Source organism: Capra hircus, chromosome 21 (genome assembly GCF_001704415.2).
Source record: "Capra hircus breed San Clemente chromosome 21, ASM170441v1, whole genome shotgun sequence".
In the NCBI taxonomy this organism is placed as follows: Eukaryota; Metazoa; Chordata; class Mammalia; order Artiodactyla; family Bovidae; genus Capra; species Capra hircus.
This window is the reverse complement of record NC_030828.1, coordinates 1515177-1535785: the sequence shown is the minus strand read 5'-3', so window position 1 is coordinate 1535785 and position 20609 is coordinate 1515177. Positions and strand designations below refer to the sequence as shown.

General features: G+C 36.2%; 1 protein-coding gene across 5 annotated transcripts in view; it reads left to right on the top strand.

Moving 5' to 3' along the window:
• The window catches only part of UBE3A (ubiquitin protein ligase E3A), a 93468-nt gene that overhangs the window by 20548 nt on the left and 52311 nt on the right, over positions 1-20609 (top strand). For 2 of the 5 annotated variants that reach the window (XM_018066088.1, XM_018066091.1), the window contains exons 2-5: positions 10587-10650; positions 13002-13121; positions 14682-14882; positions 16379-16423. Coding sequence is in view for 3 of the 5 variants with exons in the window: in XM_018066091.1 (XP_017921580.1) it covers positions 16422-16423 (2 nt within the window). In the remaining 2 variants the exon portion in view is untranslated. The remainder of the gene's footprint in view (positions 1-10586; positions 10651-13001; positions 13122-14681; positions 14883-16378; positions 16424-20609) is intronic. The other 3 variants (XM_018066090.1, XM_018066092.1, XM_018066087.1) reach the window with 2 other exon arrangements.

The window sequence follows — 20609 nt, the reverse complement described above, 5'->3', positions numbered from 1 at the left end:
TAAAATTTATAATTTTAACCATTTTAATTGTGCAGTTCAGTGGCATAAAGTACGCTCACATTGGGCGACCATCACTCTTAACCCATTTTTGAAACTTGTTTGTCATTCCGAACTGAAACTCTGTCCCCATTAAACAGTAACCAGCTAATTTCTTCCCCTCCCTCCAGCCTCTCTTCTACTTTCAGACTGAATTTGGCTGTTGTAGGTACTCGTGTAAGTGGAATCATACGATGTTCTTTTTTTTGCTTTTGGTTTATTCCAGTTAGCATGACGTTCTCAAGGTTGACCCATGTTACATCATATATCAGAATTTCTATTTCAAAGCTGAATAATATCCATTATGTCTATATACTGCATTTTGTTTAATCATTCATTCATTGAGACTTGAGTTCCTTCCTTCCTATGGCTATTGTGAATAGTGCTACTATAAACATGGGGTGTAAAAATCTCTTCAGAGTCCCTGCTTTCGTTTCTTTTGGTTATATAGCTAGGAATGGAATTGCTGCGTCATATGGTAATTCTATGTTTAATTATTTTGAAAACCAATATACCATTTTCCATAGCGGTTGTACTGTTTTACCTTCCCACAAGGATTCCAACTTCTTCACATCTTTGCTAATACCTTGCTAATGTTATTTTTAAAAAGTAATTGTCATATAATGGGTATGAAGTGTCATTGTTATTTTAATTTGCATTTCCCTGATTAATGATATTGAAGTTTTCATATATTTATTGGCCATGTGTATGTCTTTTTGTGAATATCCAACTATTTTCATTCTTTTTCTTTTCAGGCTACAAGTTCTTTTTTAGACAGGCATGTGTTCTATATCATTACTGATTTGGGGGCAGGGTACTTATTTTATTAAATTAGTGAAAATGAAGTCGCTCAGTCGTGTCCCAGTCTTTGTGACCCCGTGGACTGTAGTCTGTGGAATTCTCCAGGCCAGAATGCTGGAGCAGGTTAGCCGTTCCCTTATCCAGGGGATCTTCCCAATCCAGAGGTTGAACCCAGGTCTCCTGCATTGCAGGCAGATTCTTTACCAACTGAGCTCTCAGGGACGCCCTGATTAAGAAGAGAGTAGTGTTGAAATGTTTAACTGTGATTGTGAACCTGCTATGTTTTCTTCCAGTTCTGTTCCTTTTTGTTCCATCTGTTTTCAAGTTCTGTTGTTCGGTGCATTCACATTGAGGACTGTTACCTCTCCTTGATGGACTGATTCTTTATCACTAAGAAATGTCTCTTCTCTTGGTAATGTCCCTTGGCCTGAAGTCTGCTTTGTCTGGTGTTAATATAGCTACTCCTCCTTTCTTATGATTCGTGTTTACATGTTTCTGTTTCTTTACTTTCAACTTATATGCCATTATATTTAATATGTCTTTTATAGTTTTAAAGACATATTTAATATGTCTTTTATCATCCTTTTTGATTGTTTACAATCTCTGCTTTTTGAGTTTTTGATCCATTTATATTTATTGTAATTGTCAATATGGTTGAGTTTAAGAGTATCAGGTTACTGTTTGTTTTTTAGTTGTGTTATTTATACTACTTCCCTCCCCCACTTCCTGCTTTCTTTTGGATGAAGCATTATTTAGAAGTCTGTTTTATCTCCACTATTAGCTTGTATCTCTGTTTTTTCCCCAGTTGGTTGCACTAGTATTTACAGTATGCACCTTAGTTTATCTCAGTCTGCCATTAAAATAAGACCTCTTAGAGTACAGGAATTTGAGAACATTATAAATTCGTTTGCCTTTCTTCATCATTTTTTGCCATTTTAATCTTCTGTTTTGCTTTTATGTAAGCTATAAATTTCCACCGTAGAATTTCTGATTATTTCCTCAAATAGTCAGCTGTTACATAAAGAAGTTTAAAAACCAGGAGCAATATTCTTTGCTCTTTTGTTCATGTTTTCATTTCATTTCTTTTGTGTAGATTTTTTTCATGAACCCAAATTTCTATCTGATATTATTTTCCTTCTACTTGAAAAAATAAAAAAATTTCTAGAGCACTAAGTCTGTTGGCCAGAAAAAACCTTTCAGCTTCTATTTGTATGAAAATGTTTTTATTTCACTTGTAAAAATTTTATTAGGAAAATTTTCAAACTTACACAGGTATGAAATAATTGTAGAATGTAGTTCTATACTTAATATTTTACTTTATTTAATGTCTCATATCTATCTATCTGTTAACTTGTTTTATTTCTTTTTTTTTTTTTTGTGGATGCTTTTCAAAGTTTTGTTTTGACCAAAAAGTTAGGGATTTTCCATAACATTTTATAGAAAACTCCAAATGAACTTTTTTGCTAACTCAATAAGTTGCAGATGTTAGAATATCTCATCCTTAATTTCATAATATACAGTTAACTAGAACTTATGAAATGCATAATTATTAATTTAGTGTATTACACAACTAAATTTAGGATATTTTTCTGGTTATCTGTTGGTACATAACAGATCACCCCAAACTTAGTGTACTTCAAACATCTGCAGTTATTTATTTTGCTTATGAAGCTGTACTTTGGGCAGAGATTGGCCAGGATAGCTTGTCTTGGCTTCCCCAAATTGGTTGTTTTGTTTTACACTCTTACCAACAATTACAAATTTCCAGTTGCTCTACATTCTTATCAGCATTTGGGACTCTCAGTCTTTTTGATGTAGCCATTCTAGTCTATATATAATGGTTTATCTTAACATTTTGAAGAATATTTATCACTTGATACATAACTCTAGGTTGACATTTTTTTTTCCGCATTTGTTTCTGATGAGAAGTCTGTGGTTAGACTAAAGTTTCTTCCCCTGTTCATAAAGTCTTTTCCACCCCCTCTGGCGTCTCTTTTAAGATTTTCTCTTTATCCCTGATTTTCTTTGTGTTTATCTTGCTTAAGATTTATTGACTTTGGGTATATGTGTGTTTTTTGCTTGTCTGTTTGTTTTGGTCTGTGTGCTTATGCTTCCATCAAATTTGGAAAAGTGTCAGTCATTATTTCTTCACGAGTATTTTTTTGAAGTAACTTCTCTTCCTTCTGCATTGTTTTCCAGGGACTCTGGTTACATGTATAATGTTTGATCATTAACATTTTTACTTCTTTTTTTGTCTCTCTCTGCTTCCACTTACTTTGTCTTGTTTTTTTCCCCCTGCAGTGTCAAATACTTTGAGATGATTTATATATTTAAGTAAATATTATATATTTATATACATTATTTTGTATTTCTAAAAGTTTCATTTTCATATATCCTTTTGAATCCTTGATCGTATTTATAATATCTGTTTTAAAAGTGCTCATCTACTGATTCACTTCAGGGTCTTTTGACTGGTTTTTCTGTTGGTTATTGGTCTTGTTTTCCTGTTTGTAAATTTAGTAGTTTACTACTGGATACTGAATATTGTAGTATTCTGTTGTTGAGTGGCTGGATTTTGTTGTCTTTTCAAATGTTAAATTTTGTTTTGGCAGCCATCGAATTAACTTGTTGCTCAGCTTGATTCCTTCAAGGCTCTGTTAGAGTGTATCTAGAAAAGGCTTTACTTTTGGGCTGGTAGCTACTAGAACGGCCTTTCTTAGTTTTCTGCTACATGTCCCGTAAATGTCTATGAAATATTTTAAGTGTCAGCATGTTCTCATCATTCTGATTGGGAGGAACTTAGGGCTCTCCCAGTCTTGTATGAGCATTTGGAATATTTCAGCTCACAGCTCCTCTTTCTTCAGCTTCATGGAGTCTTTCACTTTATTCATGCCCAGTTGAGTATATAGTGACAGACTTAAAAGGACCCTCCAGTGGCAGGCTTATGGAAACTTTTCTCTGCTTAGCTCCCCTCTCTGGCACTCAGTCTTACTACATATTCTAGCCATTTTAGCCTACTCAACTCTGACCTCTTGCTTCACACCTCAGTGAGACTACTGTCTTCTGTCTGGGTTTCCCTCCATTGACTCTAGCAGAAAGTTGCCTTTGGGCAGAAATTCAAGCATTCAAAGGGTTCACCTTAACTCTTGTTTATTCTTATGGATCACAGGCTCACACTGCCTTGTACCCGGGGTCTGAAAACATTTTTTCGTGTATGTTGTCCAGTTTTCTTGTTTTTGATAAGAAGTAACTGTTAGATACTTTTTGGATCTTTCTCTGGACTTTCTGTTTCATCTACATTTATTTATCAAGTGCACAGTATTTATAGCATACTGTGCTTTTTAAAATAAATTTTAATGATTCAAGTATGATACACATACAAAAGGATATGAGTATGCACATAGGTTGTTGAACTTTCACACACTGAGCACACAGACGTAGCCTGCATTCAGATCAAGGAATAAGATCAGTTCCTCTGAAGCCCCTTGTGCTCTCTTTGTCATTAATTCTCTTTCCTCAAGAGTAACCAGTATCCTGACTGCTACTGGCATAGATGAGATTTTCCTGTTTTTATATTTTATGTAACTAGAAACAGTCACATGTAGTTGTATCTGACTTATCTCACACATCATATTTGTGTGGTTCATCCACACTGTTGGTTGTCGCTGGTTGCTCATCATGTCTGTATGGTACAGTTGACCCTTAAGAAGGTTTAGGGCTCGGGGTGCCCATCCCCTGCACAGTCAGAAAGCTGCATGTATGGCCTTACAGTAGGCCTTGCAGACTTGACACTTCTGTGACTTCAACCACCTGTAAATAGTGTTACTATATTAGTGTATTTTCTGAAGAAAAATCCACATCTAAGTGGACCTGCATAGTTCAAACTTGGGTTGTTCAAGGATCAGCTGTATTTTGTTTTTCATTCTGCTGCTGATGGACATTGTAGTCATTTTTGGTTTAGGGTGACTAAGACTTGTTACTCTCAATTTTCCACTAAATGTCTTCTGGTGAACGTGTGTTCTCATTTCTGTTTGATGTACCTAGTGGAATTTTTAAGTTATAGGATATGTATACATTTAGTTTTAGTAGATAACTGTCATTTTTTTGAAGGGGTTGTATCAGTTTTAATTATACTATTTAATATCCTACGCTTTAGTCCCTGGTACAACAAGTTCTTTGGAAAGAGAGACGTTTCTTTTAGAAAATGAAATTTTCTTGGTGATTCTTGCATCTTTGAGCTTCAGAATATACTTTCGTTAAATTGACTTGGGGTAAATTTGTGTTATTTTGGAATTAAGGGATACTCTTGTTTATTTGTCCGTGAATTGCATTCAGAACTAGTTCAGAATCCTTTGTCAGGCCATGAGCTTTACTCTTTTTTTCCCCTCCTTGTACACAGGAGGTGTGGAGGCAAGAAAACAGTCCCCAATATGATGAAAGTAAACATGAAGGATATACGCCTTCCCCTCAGCCAGCTTATAATTAGAAGCACTGTGAAATGTATACAGTTAGCTATAATATATAAAATAATAAACTTAAGATAGAAATTAATATAGTATTAGGAATATATAGTAAATGATTATTTACAGAAGAGATTAGAGAATTGTGTGGTACAGTATTTAAAATGAGTATTTTTTAACAGGGCATAATAGGTGGGTGGGAGATAAAGGTTAGTAAAAGAGAAGTATTTCGGGGTAAAGTGTCGTGAGAAACAAAAGCATTGAAGTCAGAAATACAGATGACTAGTAAGCAACAGTTAGAACTGGACATGGATCAACGGACTGGTTCCAAATAGGAAAAGCAGTACGTCAAGGCTGTATATTGTCACCCTGCTTATTTAACTTCTATGCAGAAAACATCATGAGAAACGCTGGACTGGAAGAAACACCAGCTGGAATCAAGATTGCCGGGAGAAATATCAATAACCTCAGATATGCAGATGACACCACCCTTATGGCAGAAAGTGAAGAGGATCCAAAGAGCCTCTTGATGAAAGTGAAAGAGGAGAGTGAAAAAGTTGGCTTAAAGCTCAACATTCAGAAAACGAAGATCATGGCATCCGATCCCATCACTTCATGGAAAATAGATGGGGAAACAGTGGAAACAATGTCAGACTTTATTTTTGGGGCTCCAGAATCACTGCAGATGGTGATTGCAGCCATGAAAGTAAAAGATGCTTACTCCTTGTAAGAAAAGTTATGACCAACCTAGACAGCATATTCAAAAGCAGAGACATTACTTTGCGAACAAAGATCCATCTAGTCAAGGCTATGGTTTTTCCAGTGGTCATGTATGGATGTGAGAATTGGACCATAAAGAAAGCTGAGCTCTGAAGAATTGATGCTTTTGAACTGTGGTGTTGGAGAAGACTCTTAAGAGTCCCTTGGACTGCAAAGACATCAGAACAGTCAATCCTGAAGGAAATCAATCGTGAATATTTATTGGTGCTGAAGCTAAAGCTGCAGTACTTTGGCCACCTGATGAGAAGAGCCAAATCATTGGTGAGGACCCTGATGCTGGGAAAGATTGAGGGCAAGGGAGCAACAGAGAATGAGGTGGTTGGATGGCATCACTTAATGGACATGAGCTTGAGCAAGCTCCAGGAGATATGAGGGACAGGGAAGCCTCGTGTGGGTGGGGCGCAAAGAGTTGGACACAACTTAGTGACTGAACAACAATGGAAGGAAAAAACATGTTCTTTAGAATCAGACAACTTGATCTGAACCTTATAGTTAAGTGACCTAAAGCAAGTCACCTAAAAGGAAATATTCCTCTTTTGTAAGATGTTTATCCTGAGAAGTATATTTTGTGAACATTTTCAAGCAGTGGAAGTATAAAAACAAATTATATGTGTGTTCTCTAAAAGTGTGGTCTAGTCTGAGAGAAGAGGCTGGACTGGCAGATTTTTTCCGAATCGTGTACAATTTCATCTGAAATGCTACTCTGGAACAAAACCAACAACAGAATAATTGGGGGAAGTGTTGGAGTGTGAGGGAATTTCTGAGATAGAATTGATAGCAGTGGGTGAGTTTATTGTACTGGAAAGGGCTTCTCTTTAGAATATGACTCAGTTTTCTAATTTGGATGACTGGAGTGGTAGTGGTATCATTACTTCCCCTGGTTTTTCTTAATATGTCTGGGATAAACATTATTCATGCCTCAGTGCTCAGTTTATATGTTACTTTATAAAGAACATCTTTACGTTTTTTCCCAGACTTAAGTCAGAATACTTTATCGGTGCACTTAATGTTGTGGTTTCTTCTTCACAACACTTAACTGTGCATTGCAGTTACCTACTTTATTGTGGTTTTTATTGTTTGTGCCCATTTCCCCCATTACATGGGAATAAGAGCAAGTCTAGTTTCCAGTTCTGGGGAGAGGGTCACTAAAACTTTATTTATAGACTGAATTTTGAATTTAATTTTTAAAATTACTTAATTTTAATTGGAGGCTAATTGCTTTTCAATATTCATAGTGGGTTTTGCCATACATTGACAGGAATCAGCCCTGGTGTACATGTGTCCCCATCGTGAACCGCCCCCCCCCCCCACCTCCCTCCCTGTATCATCCCTCAGGGTTGTCCTAGTGCACCGGCTTTGAGTGCCCCACTTCATGCATTGAACTTGGATTGGCAATCTATTTTACATTTGGTAATATACATGTTTCAATGCTGTTCTCAAAACCATCCCACCCTTGCCTTCTCCCACAGAGTCCAAAAGTCTGTTCTTTATATCTGTGTAAGAGCATGTCTAGTTTCCTTACCAGTATGTCTTCATCCACTTGTAGACCTTCAAACATATTTTAAAATTCAGGCTATAATTGACATATAACATTGTATTAGCTTTAGGTAGTAGACATTCTTTGAGTGATCTTTAGTATCAAATGGTACAGTGGTTGGGCTAAATAAAAATGAGGAGGGAAATAATGGCACCATTTTTTTCTCGTTTTTCACCTTTTTTTTTTTTTTTTTACCATTTTTCTTATCTGTAATTAGTAGGAAAACAAGAGTAGGAAGAGTAGGCATATCAAGATGGAGTGAGGTTTTTTTTAAATAATTGAGTTTGATTTTATATGCTAATGAAACATCCCAAGTGCATGTGTACCATTGGTAACTGAGAGTAGCAGGCTTATGACTCAAGAGATCAAGGCTTAAAAGGTGTAAAGTCTCTTAAGATGTAAGGGATCTTAAAAGATGTTGCAGCTGCTGCTAAGTCGCTTCAGTTGTATCCGACTCTCTGCGACCCCATAGACAGCAGCCCACCAGGCTCTGGCCGTCCCTGGAATTCTCCACGCAAGAATACTGGAGTGGATTGCCATTTCCTTCTCCAGTGCATGAAAGTAAAAAGCGAAAGTGAAGTCACTCAGTCCTTAGCGACCCCATGGACTGCAGCCTATAGGCTCCTCCATCCATGGGATTTGGCAGGCAAGAGTACTGTAGTGGATTGCCATTGCCTTCTCTGTAAAAGATATTAGGGATCCTAAATATATAGAGAGGTGATAGAGGAACAGGTGCTGACCTTGTCCAGAAAATTAATTTAACCTAAATTAAATAGCGCCTTTTCTTACGTTAGGAAAAGGGCTACTGATGGAAACTTAGAGGCTGTGGTTGGGGAGTAGGAAAATGAACTAGCAGGAGACTTAGTTCCAGTCAGAGGTAGAACACTGACAGGTACAGCGTTATGGAAGCCAGGAGGGTTGAGAAACGGTTAGCATTGTGAAATACTGCAGAGAAAAAGTAGGATTAAGAGGTCCTAAGATGTAGGGCATATGAGAATGATGATGACTTTAATAAGAAAACTCTCAGTATGTGAAGTTTTGTATGTTAGCATCTGAGGTAATGGTCTTTCTGGTGGTTAAAGGAAGGTAGTGGTACTGCAAAGTGTTCATGGAGTTGAGGGAATTACGATGGAAGTACTATAAGGAAGTAATAGCTAAAAATTTTAGCTTAACTGCAGAGTGAACTAGAATGAGGAGAACCTAAAGGCAGGAAGATTTATGCAAGAAAATTATTGGGAACACGCTTTTGTTGAGAAATTTACAAATGTACAAAGCTGAATGAGTTTGTCAACAAGTAGCTTTCCCATAAATTTAAGATACTGCAAACATGGCATAAATGAGAACAGGATTGCTAAGTGGACATAATGAAAAAGTGATAGAAAAAGTAGTCTGCAAATTTAGTTTGTCCCAGGGTTACATGGAGGTGAAGGAAATAGGCTATTGGAGAGGAGATAAAAGACATGACAGAAGTGAGAATAGGCAGATGGACTGTTTTAAGGATAAATGAAAATGATAGCAGGACAGGTGGATATAGATTCATATTGACGTTTCTTATTTTTAGATGCATGTCTTATTCTTTGATTAATACTGAGCCCTCTGTTGAATATAAAGAAAATAAAGGCACTAGGTATGGCGTAAGAGTGCTAATGGTTAAATGTACAGAGTGCAACTAGCATTTTTGGTGCTGACAGTTTCTGTTACTTATCCTGTATCTTCATAGATTTGGTATATTTCTTTGATGATTATGTGTTCCTAATCCTCTAAGGCAAAGTATCTCAAATTGGGGTATGCATATCACATGGAATGTGTGTTTAAAATACAGATCCCTATATCCCCATTTTACATACTGAATCACAGTCTCTGGAGGTTGAGATCAAGTAAGTATCGGCAGTTTTTGTTTTTTTTTTCACAGATTCTTTAGGTGATTGTATTATAGAAGAGAGTTTTGAGACTCAGTCTGTTAAGATCTTAACATTTGATTAATTTTAAAAACAGTAATTATATGCTGCTGCTGCTAAGTCACTTCAGTGGTATCTGACTCTGTGCGACCCCATGGACTGTAGCCCACCAGGCTTCTCTGTCCCTGGGATTCTCCAGGCAAGGACACTGGAGTGGGTTGCCATTTCCTTCTCCAATTATATGCAGTATATTCATTTTTTGACAACAACCTTTAGGATGCTGGGTGGGTTTCCTGACTTGGTGGGGAACTTGGTTTCTTCATATGTAGTAAAAGGAAATGTATTAAAAAAAAAAACTTCAGTTCTGTTCAACTGAGACGTGCTCTGATGGTGTACAAATGAGATAAGAATTTACAGTGATTATTTGGATCCATGCTGAAACTTAAAGGCTTCAAAAATTTTTTTTTGATAAGAGAGAAGTTTTGATAGATTCAATGTTTGATTTAAAAAATAATAATTGCTACCATACATTGAGGCCCTATTATGCTCCAGACAACATTGTCTTACATACTTAAAAAATATTTTCACTAATACAACAATCTGACACCTAAGACTTACAGGACACTCCCAAGCTGCTACTCTGGGAGGTGGCTGGGCAGATGCTCCTGTATGTACCTAACGTAGCAGATGCTCAGCATATAGAATTTAGTTAAAGCTTAACTGCTATAGGTATCCGAAGGAATTCGAGACACGTACTTAAACAGTTGTCATGTATTTTCAGCCGTGTTGGAGAGAGATAGGAGTAAGGAAATGGAGAGCAGTAAACTCTGTGGCTGAAAATGGGCATCACGGTTCTGCCTGCTGGAAGCACTCAGGGCCCAGGGCCTGCCTCACGACCTGTCCATACATCCTGGCAGCAGCACTTAGGGGCATTTGTCTCTTGATGTGTTTTGAATATTCACAGATATTACAAATGAGTTTGCTTCTGTAATTTTTGAGCAATTGTTTTTCTTTGAAAGTTGTCTATTCAGTTGTCTATGTAAAAAGAATTGAGTGAGGTGTTTTATGTTTTAGGTTAAAAATCTGTAAGAGCCTGATTTTAGAATTCACCAGCTCCTCAGAAGTTTGGCGAAATATGGTATGTTTCTGTTTTATTTTTTGAAAGTCAAAATTGCATGGATATCTTAATGTCATGATTAGAATAGTGATGTATTCAGCAGATTTGGATGACTGCCATTTTTAAAGGATTATTCTGCTAGGTGCTAAATCACTATGCTGCCAGGTAGACTGTGTGAGGGCTCCAAGTGGGATTCAGAAAGAAATTTAGAAGAGGTTAGTGTGCTGTCAGGGGTAAAATAATTATATAAGAAGATTGAGGGGGCAAGTTTGGCTGTTAGGCTATGAGTTAATAATAGCTTCCATTTATTGGGCTTTTTCTATGTGCCAGACACTATTTTGAACAAAATACATGTTTGTTCATCCTCATGACAGACTTCTGAAATAGGTACTACTGTTACTTTAGTTCTGTATATTGGGAAACGGGCTTGGAGAGGTTAAGAAACTTGCCCAAGATTTTCCATTGAGTAAGGGACCAAACAAGGCCTTGTATCCAGACTGACTCTGGGAGCTGTTTGCTCTGTTGAGCACTGGACTATGAAAAAGGAAGTCTAGAAGAGAAAAGTTGCCTCAATATTTTTCATAGAACATGTAGCTCTGTAATGAATTAATTCATCTCAGTTAATCAATTAAAAGGTATTTTGACTTTTTCATTTTTGTTTTACAGGTTGGAAAGTTAGACTTGGATCTTTTAAATCCACATACACTATTAGTCTTATGAAGACTCCAGAGGAAATACTGTTTGTTTCAGGGGGCGCATTACCTCTTTTCCAAATGACCTCAAGAATCTTCTAGGTTGTTATTAGGAAGCATGTAACATGACAGGAAAATCTAGGAAATTTGATATCTTCCAGGGGTTATAGATCCCACATATTTTGGCATACCTCAGAGGTATTTCAGGTTTACTTCTAGACTACTGCAGTAAGGCAAATAAAGCTAATCAATGAGTGAAGTTTCTGGCTTTCTGGTGCCTGTGAAAGTTACATTGACAGATGCTTACTACAGTCTATTAAGTGTGCTATAACATTATATCTAAAAAATAGTGTACATACCTTAATTTAAAAATACTTTGTTGATTAAAAAAAGTGCTAAACATCATCTGAGCCTTCAGCAAGTTGTTATAGTAATATCAAAAGTTACTGATAATAAATCACCATAGCAAATATAATAATGAGGAAAAAATGTGAAATATTGCAAGAATTAACCAGAATGTGACACAGAGACATGAAGTGAGCAGATGCTGTTGGAAAGATGGCACCTGTACACTTGCTAGAGGCAGGCTGCCACAAACCTTCAGTTTGTCAAAGACGACGCACATTATTTGTGAAGTGCAATAAGATGAAGTATGTCTGTATTGGAGTCCGTGAAAGTTACTTATGTATTTTTTGGCCAACTCTTACCCTTATCTGAATTTGAAGCCCAAGTTGATAGGCTGCAGAGTTATGGGTTCAAGCATTGATGTTTCATCCCTTAGTATTCTCAGATAGCTTCCTGTTTTATAAATGTCAAGGATCTTTTGTTTCTGTCTCCTAATTTTCTCATCTTTCCTTAGATCACTTTTCAGATTTGGCCTGGATATATAGTTTGGTAGGGAAATCATCCGGAGGAAAAACTAGTTGCAGGACATGAAATTGAATGTTAGTGGATTTATGACTGATAAGGAGGATATAATATTCGTGAAATACCCAAGGAGTTTTTGCTACTGTTAGATTATCCTATGGAATAAGTAGGAATAGACTTGATGTGTATGTGTGTATGTGTGTGTGTATGTTTGTGTATAACTATTTCATTAAGCATTTGACTACCTGGAAAACTCTATTACTATTAGTCCCATTTAAACTATTGTAATTGTGGATTCTCAATTTATATTTTAAATCTTTGCTTGCTTACATATATTTAAATCCTGAGACTCTAGAGCAAAACTAAACAAAATCACAAAATACTAATTCTGGTTAGGAAGTCAATATAGCTAGGTTTTAGCCCTAGGCCTGGCTTCAACACTAATACTAAAATCTTGGGCAAGTCAATTAATCACTCTAAGGCTGCTTTGTTTTTCTGTTTTTTAAAATTCTTTCTATCCTACCTACTCGTTATAGGTTAGAGCCAGAGTTGTTTTGAGATTTAAGGTGTTGACCAAAGTGCTTTTGTAAACTGTGACACTTCATAAAAATACAAGATTATTGTCATTGTTTTCTCAAGTGAAGAAATAATTTAAGGGAAAAATGCTGGAAAATAGTCCTTGAAAGCATTTCTATAATTATTCTTCTGATGAATGTTACATTGGCACCTAATTTGAACCTGTGAAGATTTTTTTTTTGAACAATGAATTGAGTTTATAAAGTGTTCTAACTAAAGATTTGTTTAATTTATTAGAGTTATTAAACCTACGCTCAGATCAAGTTAGCAGCTAGACTGGTGTGACAACCTGTTTTTAATCAGTGACTCAAAGCTGTGATCACCCTGATGTCACCGAATGGCCACAGCTTGTAAAAGGTAATTTTGAATGTTATTTTACAGCCTTTAAAAGGCTGCCATTGTAAAATACATGCTGTTTAAAAAAAAGGAAGAAAATGTATAGTTGACAGGGATACTGACTGCTAAGAATAGTGAACCTACGAGTTGACCTGCTTCTCCATTTAATCTTCCTAAAATACTTTCTGCCTTTTCCCCAGACTTATCTGTATGAATAAATAGGAAAGTATTTCTAAAAATTTCCAAGTTTTTAAATAAAGATTTTATTATGAAAATTTAAAAAAAAACTATGAAAAAAGTCTTAATATACATTTTAAGGTATGCTTTTCACGTGGTGAGAGTTTTAATAACACTGGTATACTGTTCTGTCCCAGAGAGTTACAGTGGAAGTTAAAGGAGGGGCTTGCAGTCCCAAGAAGCTGCACCTCATAAAAATCTCTCTTCTGATTTGTTTTTCTGACAAACTTTAGGTTAACCTAAGTCAGTACTTCTGGGGTTTTTTTCATTTGATTTGTGTCCTCAATTTGGTAAAATTACAGCTGACTCAGTGGATATGAGCTTGAGCAAGCTCCAGAAGATGGTGGAAGGGAAGCCTGGTGTGCTGCATGCAGTCCATGGGGTTGCAAAGAGTTGGACACGACTGAGCAGCTGAACAACCAGATCCTTACTTCCCATCATTTGACAGTAAAGAATAAAGACTCTTCAGGGGCTAAATGAAAGCTTGGAAACTATTGTTAGATCTTAGGTATTTTATTTATTTATTGGAGTTTTGGAATTTTTTTTCCCCCAAACTTTAAATTTATTTTGTATTTGGGTGTAGCCAGTTAACAGTGTGGTGGGAGTTTCAGGTGAACATCAAAAGGGCTTAGCCATACATAGACATATATCTGTTCTCCCCCCAGATCTTATGTACTGTATAATTTTGAGTGTTTGGGTCTTAACTTTAGGATACTCTTTGGTAAATCATTTAGAATATTACAGACAGAATACAATAAGCAGAATGACTAGAAATTTATACAGGCAGGTACTATTACTTATTACTCACTTAAAAAAAAGTGCTTCTTTTAGTTCAGTGTTTATTCTTAACCTTTTTCTTGATTAAAAAACAATTTCCGTTTTGAGTGAAAAACAAATGCACTATGTTTAAGAGTCTTAGGGTAGATTGTTTTAAGGTAATCTTCAATTTATATTATTTTTTTCTTCTTGAATTGGTTTAAATTACTTGGTTTGACTTTAAAGTGGTTTTGGTAGTTACATTAATATATGTTAATATTAAATGATGCTAATATTTACATATTCTCTTGTTTAGGGAGCAGACTTTGGAAATTACAGTGTAGATACCATTTGATGTATTTAATCTCTATTCCATTTCAGAATCTCAAAATTTTACAATAATTACAAATTGTGCTTCTGAGACTTGGATTTGTGTTTCCTCTTGCTTGCATCTTACCTTTTTGTAGTAGTAGTTTAATTTCCCTGTCAATGTGTCCTCAGTTTTCCCCCCCTCTCTTTCCCTGTTAATTTTGAAAAATTTTGCCGCCTACGTGTTTAAAAGCTTCTAATCTGCCTCTCTTCCCTTAGAGCCAGCAGGTTTTGTTTTTTGTTTTGCAAGCCTGCTCTGCCTCCTTACAGTATGACATCTGATGCTGGAGGGTCGGTCGCACTTTCAAAAATGAGTCAGCTGGTACATGGGGTTATCATCACTTTTTAGCTCTTCTGTCTGAGAGATACAAGTTTGGAAGCAATCTTGGGGTACTTACCCACAAGGCTGGTGGAAACCAGGTGTGTCACAAAGGTGATTTGTTTGCTCCCTGGGGGAGAGGGTGGAGTGAAATTTTTGCATTTGTGTCACTGCCAAGTCACTGCCACCGCCAGCATGCCCCAGGTTTTAGTTCTAATATCATTTTGTGCATAATTGAAAATGTGAATATACTGCAAAGAAGATCTAAAATAAATATTTGAGCTGCTGGACTCTTACATTTTTTTTGCATTCTTTCCCTTGGACCACTGCAATGAGAAATAATTCTGAAAGTGATAAAGACGTGAGTTTTTTAAACTGAGAAATATGGGAAACAGATTATTTCTTTTCTGGTGGCTCTGAGTTTAAGATTCTTTTGTTAAAAGTTGTTTGGAATTTGAAGTCTCAAGTCAGTAATAAATTTACAAATCAAGTCCTTGTAATATCAGTTTGAAAATTTAGCTTTTGACCTCTAAAAAATATTTTACCTATTCTGTGAATTGAAAGTGTTGAAATCAGTATTATGCTGATTCACCTATATGTTGACTGATGCTGGTTATAAAAGTGAATAGAGTAATAGGAATTTATTTTTTTTTAACATGTTGGGAATGGTAGGCAGAATTGGTTCATGCCCCAGAATGAAAATAAAATATTTCTTACTGTCTTAGAATTTTGAATATTTCTACTTAAAATAGCAGCAGTATATTGGAAAAAGTAGAAAAAAACTGGCAACTGTTTATAGCTGAAGTCATTCATAGTTATCCACAGCAAGATTTTTAATGCCCTGGAATACAGTTGACAGATACACACGCTGCCAGTGTATTTTCAGGGAAAGCTACTTTCGTTGAAATAATCATGATCAGAATGGTAAATCAGACTTTAGTGTCTCAAAATTCATGAGGCTGTTAGGTTTAAGTTTGTATTATCTACAGCAGAGATTGGCAGACTTTTTTTTTAAGGGCCAGGTAATAAGTATTTTAGGCTTTGTGGGCCACGTGTCTCTGTTTCTCAGCTCTGCTCTTGTAGTATAAAAGCAGCCATAGACAGTATGTAAACGAATGAGCATGCCTCTGTGCCAGAGCAAGTTCACAAAAATAGGCGGCTGACCCAGGCCTTAGTTTGTCATCCCAGGCAGTAGTTTGCTGATACTTTATCTAAAGTTTGGGACCACGAATACCAGTAACCTTTGATATTGTGAATAACTGATACTTGGCTATAGACGGTTTCAGAGTTGTATGTTTTTATTATAAATATTTGACTTTGTAAATAATTATGATTTGTTACATTGGTTTGTACGTTGGTACCTAAATAGTGTTTAATTTCCTTTCCTTAAAAAAATGAACTGAGTTTTTATTAGTCTAGCCCTTACGATAAATGTGTTGTATGGCAATCTGATCTGACCACTTTTTTCTCATGTTGAACTTTTAAAATTGTTAACCCATTAAATCTTGGTTTCAAATTTGTCTTCCAAAATAAAATGTTTGCTCCTTTTTAGAAATATGGAATATTTTGCTTAACTTTTCTCAATTGCATTTTACAGATCATCAGGAGAACCTCAATCTGACGACATTGAAGCTAGCCGAATGTAAGTGTAACTTGGTTGAGGTTGTGGTGTCTGAGTTACTCTAGATTGCTTTAAATGGTATCACATTTTTTGAAAACAATTTCCAGTTAAAGAGAGTAATACTTTAGAAAGTAAATTGGAAAATAGGAATACACATGTCTCATTTTCCCTACCAAATAAATACCTCTAAATCTTGGTAACATATTGATTTCTACTTCTAGACAGATAATTGCATACCCCTGGATTCTTACAGATTTTTGCTCCCCTAGAAGTTTTAGTCGGTTCAGTGTGAAAGACCTAGAAGTGCATCATTTCATTCATGGTGGTAGAAGGATCCCAGGATAGAACATGAACATAGAGAAGTACCAGTGTACTGAGGAACCTTGAGGCAATAGGGACCTAATCCACATGGCAGAAAACAGGGGTGATCAGGGAAGGCTAAGTTAAGTCTTGAAATGAGACTGGGAGTTAGCTAGCACATTCTAGGCAGAAGCATGAGCACTTAACAAAGCCGCATAGTAAACATAGGAAACAGTAGGCAGTTGAGGATTTTTAGATTATAGACTAACTGAAAGGTGGGAAATTAAAGGAGATGAGACTGGATAAAAAGGACTAGGTGCTTGCATGCTATGTGAACCGCCTTGACCTGTCTCTCATAGGTATTTGGGAGTTAGTAAAGAATTTGCTAAGTAGGGTAACCTTGTTAAATATATATATTTTTAGTAACTTTGCTGGCAAGGAAACGGGATTGAAGAGAAATCATATGGTAGGATGACCAAGTTTTAGTCAGTGAAAACCTAAATAAGGGCAGTAGTATATTAGGAATTAAAGATAAAGTTTTCTGGTTAAAGAAAAGTATTTAGAAAGTGAAGTAGGTAAGACTTCAGTGATTAGTTGTGAGAATATAAGTTTAAAGTAACTAGAGATGGTGATTATTGAAGCAGGGCTTTAAGGTAGTAATGGTTGGAATGAAAAATATAGGTATAGGGATTTCTCTTGAATAAGAGCAAAGACCCTTATGAATCTAGAAGAGGGAGATAAGGATGAATATGTGATATTAAATGTATTGGTAGGTAGGAATGGGGAAGTCAAAGCCATTGTACCTAAACTGTCAATTTTCTTAGTAAATTAGGTCAGCTACACCACTGTGTGCTTCTGGAAGAAGTGGTTTCATTGTTGATTAAGCTTGGGACGTACAGACTTAAACAGCAGATTTCTTTCCTGAAAATTGTGAAAAATCCTTTAGAATGATATGCATTGTGCATCTCCAAGAAGGAATTATAAAATGTATTTTTCAAACATATGTGTCCATGTAACTTAAAATTTTTTTGTGTGGTAAAATACACATTACAAAATGTCCAATTTAGTGGTAATTAGTTACATCTATATTGTTGTGCAGTGATTGCCACCATCATCTCTATAACTCTTTTCATCTTGCAAAACTGAAACTGTTGTCAGTTTAAAAAAATCACTCCCCTTTCACTCTTCTCCCCAGACCCTGGCAATCACCATTCTACTTTCTTTGGTATGGACAACAATACCTCATATACTCTTGAATGCCCACAGTATTTGTCTTTATTTTGCTTACATAGCATGATATCAAGGTTCATCCATGTTACAGTATGTCAGAATTTTCTTCCCTTCTAGAAACTGAATAATCTGTTATATGTATGTAACATTTCATTTATCCATTTATCTGCTGATGGACACTGGTTGCTTTTGTTTTAGCTACTGTGAATAATGCTGCAATGTATGAATACCTCTTCGAGACCCTGCTTTTATTTCTTTGGGTATATGCCCAGAAGTCAGGTTGCTGGATCATACAATAGTCCTATTTTTAGTTTTTTGCACAAGGAACATTCATACTGTTTTCTAGAGTGGCTGTATCACTTTAACATTTTGACCACATAATGCACAAAGGTTATAATTCCATACGTTCTCAACATTTGTAGTTACTTGTGTTTTTTTTTTTCCCTTCACTGTAAGCCATCCTAATGAAAGCATGGGTATATCTCTTTATAGTTTTTTAACCATGTAACTTTTTAAGAAACATTTTAAAGTAGTTTCTGTGGAGTTTGGTTAGGGGGTTTGAAAAGACTGAAAACTTGGAAAGTTCTTGGAGAAAATGGGTGAAGTGGACCAGATGTTGAGAGTCTCATGCTAACAGAGTACCCAGCTAAGATTAACTTATCCATACTTGCAGTTTGGTGACTTTTCTGTAATAGCCAGAAGAAGGTGCATGGTATTTCACCATTGGCTATTAGAGCAGATGGGAGTGGCATGTGTGTAGAGTGTTAACATTGGAGTAGTTGAATTTACATGTTATCGTGATGGCCACTGTTGGAAAGGTTGTGGTGCCAGATGAAGATGTTGGGTTGGTTACAAAACGCATGATGGGTCAAAAAGATAGTTTCAGTTTAAGTGAAACTCTTGCAGGCATAGATGATGATGATCAGAGCCTAAGGTAGTGATTGGGTGAAACTGAGAGGAGATGAGGGACCCTCAAGTTAAGAAAGTCAAGTATTTTGGGGGCTCAAGGGTTGGGATAGATCATGCATACAGGCATTGAGGTCACAATGCCAGTGATATAACTGGGGCAAAATAGAGGCTTTAGTATATGGGTGCGATTTACCACAAAGTTTCTAAGTATAAGTTATGTTTGTGTGTGTTTTTTTTTTTTTTTAAACGGGGGATGGGCATTATTTTTAATACAGTGAATAAGAAGGATAACGGTACATTTAGGGATTTGAGTTGTCTGTGGAAACCTCACTTAAAAGAATTATAAGAAGTGCATTTGGGGGCAAGTTAGGTTTTAGTGAAAGCTAAGAGATTGAGAAAACGTAAAGCAATTGAAGATATCATGAATGTGTTTCTGGCAGTCTTGATGGAAGAGGTTGGATGGATGCATCAAGAGTAAAGAATGAAAAGGAAAGATGAGGCTTGTGTTTTGTAGTATGGCAAGAATGTGAGGTGTGGTAGGATGTTTATTGTGAGGTTCCAGGTGAGACTCTGGTGTTAAGTTCTGGTTGAGTTTAGCAAGGTGTCATGCTGTTGCCCATTGTAAGGTGAAGTAACTACAAATTAGATCTACCAAAGATTTCTAAGCTTCTGGCCATAATTGTGAGACTATAGCTCTAAGTTTTCATGTCTGCCACAGTTTCTCAAATTTCTATAACTGTAGAAACCATAACTAGGCAGTAGTTTAGTAAGATTTCTTCTACCTTAAGCTTATGTCTTGATTTACAAAATAAGTGATGAAGGAGTCTTGTTTTTATCTAAGAATTAACTAGTGTGTTTTATTAATGGCAGCATCTTATATTTATTAAAGCATGATTCTTTTTACCACTTTGAGATATATTTGCATTTGATATCCTTTAGGGAACACCTTGAGTACACTGTAAATAACTATATAAAATTAAAGAATATGCTTGTTTTTAGAAATTCCTACTGTCACCCATTTCCTAGAGCACAGAAAAACATAGTTTTTAACAGCTGCATGCTAATTTATAGTTTAGCCTCAAAATAGAGCTGACACAATAACCCAGATCTTTTTATTCAATTATATAATATACTTGGATTTTGTTTAAAATCTGCATACCATGTAGTAGTCTTTTTTCACATACTAATTTAGACTCTTTAATTTTCTTAATGATTTCAAAGCAATTCTAGTAACTTCAGATTTCTTGTCTTTGGTAGTTACTCCGCAACCTTAACTCCTAACACTTCGGCTATGTTTTTAGGTATATAATTAAGACTGTAAAGGGAACCAAGGGTAAGTGTATCAAGTGATTTATGGTTCAGTATTTGGAAATGCTGTTTTTTTCCTAAATGTTGGCATGACCAAGGTCTTAGTCCTCAGGCCATTATTATCTATTATCTATAGGTAAGAACTTCATAGGGCTTCCCTGGTAGCTCACCTGGTAAAGTATCCACCTGCAGTGCAGGAGACCCTGGTTTGATTTCCTGAGTCAGGAAGTTCCCCTGGAAAAGGAATTGGCTACTCACTCCAGTATTCTTGGGCCTCCCTGGTGGCTCAGACAGTAAAGAATCTTCCTGTAATACAGGAGACCTGAGTTGGGAGGATCCCCTGGAGGAGGGCATTACAACCCACTCCAGTATTCTTGTCTGGAGAATCCCCATGGATGGAGGAGTCTGGCAGGCCACAGTCCATGGAGTCACAAAGAGTCGGACACCACTGAGCAACTCA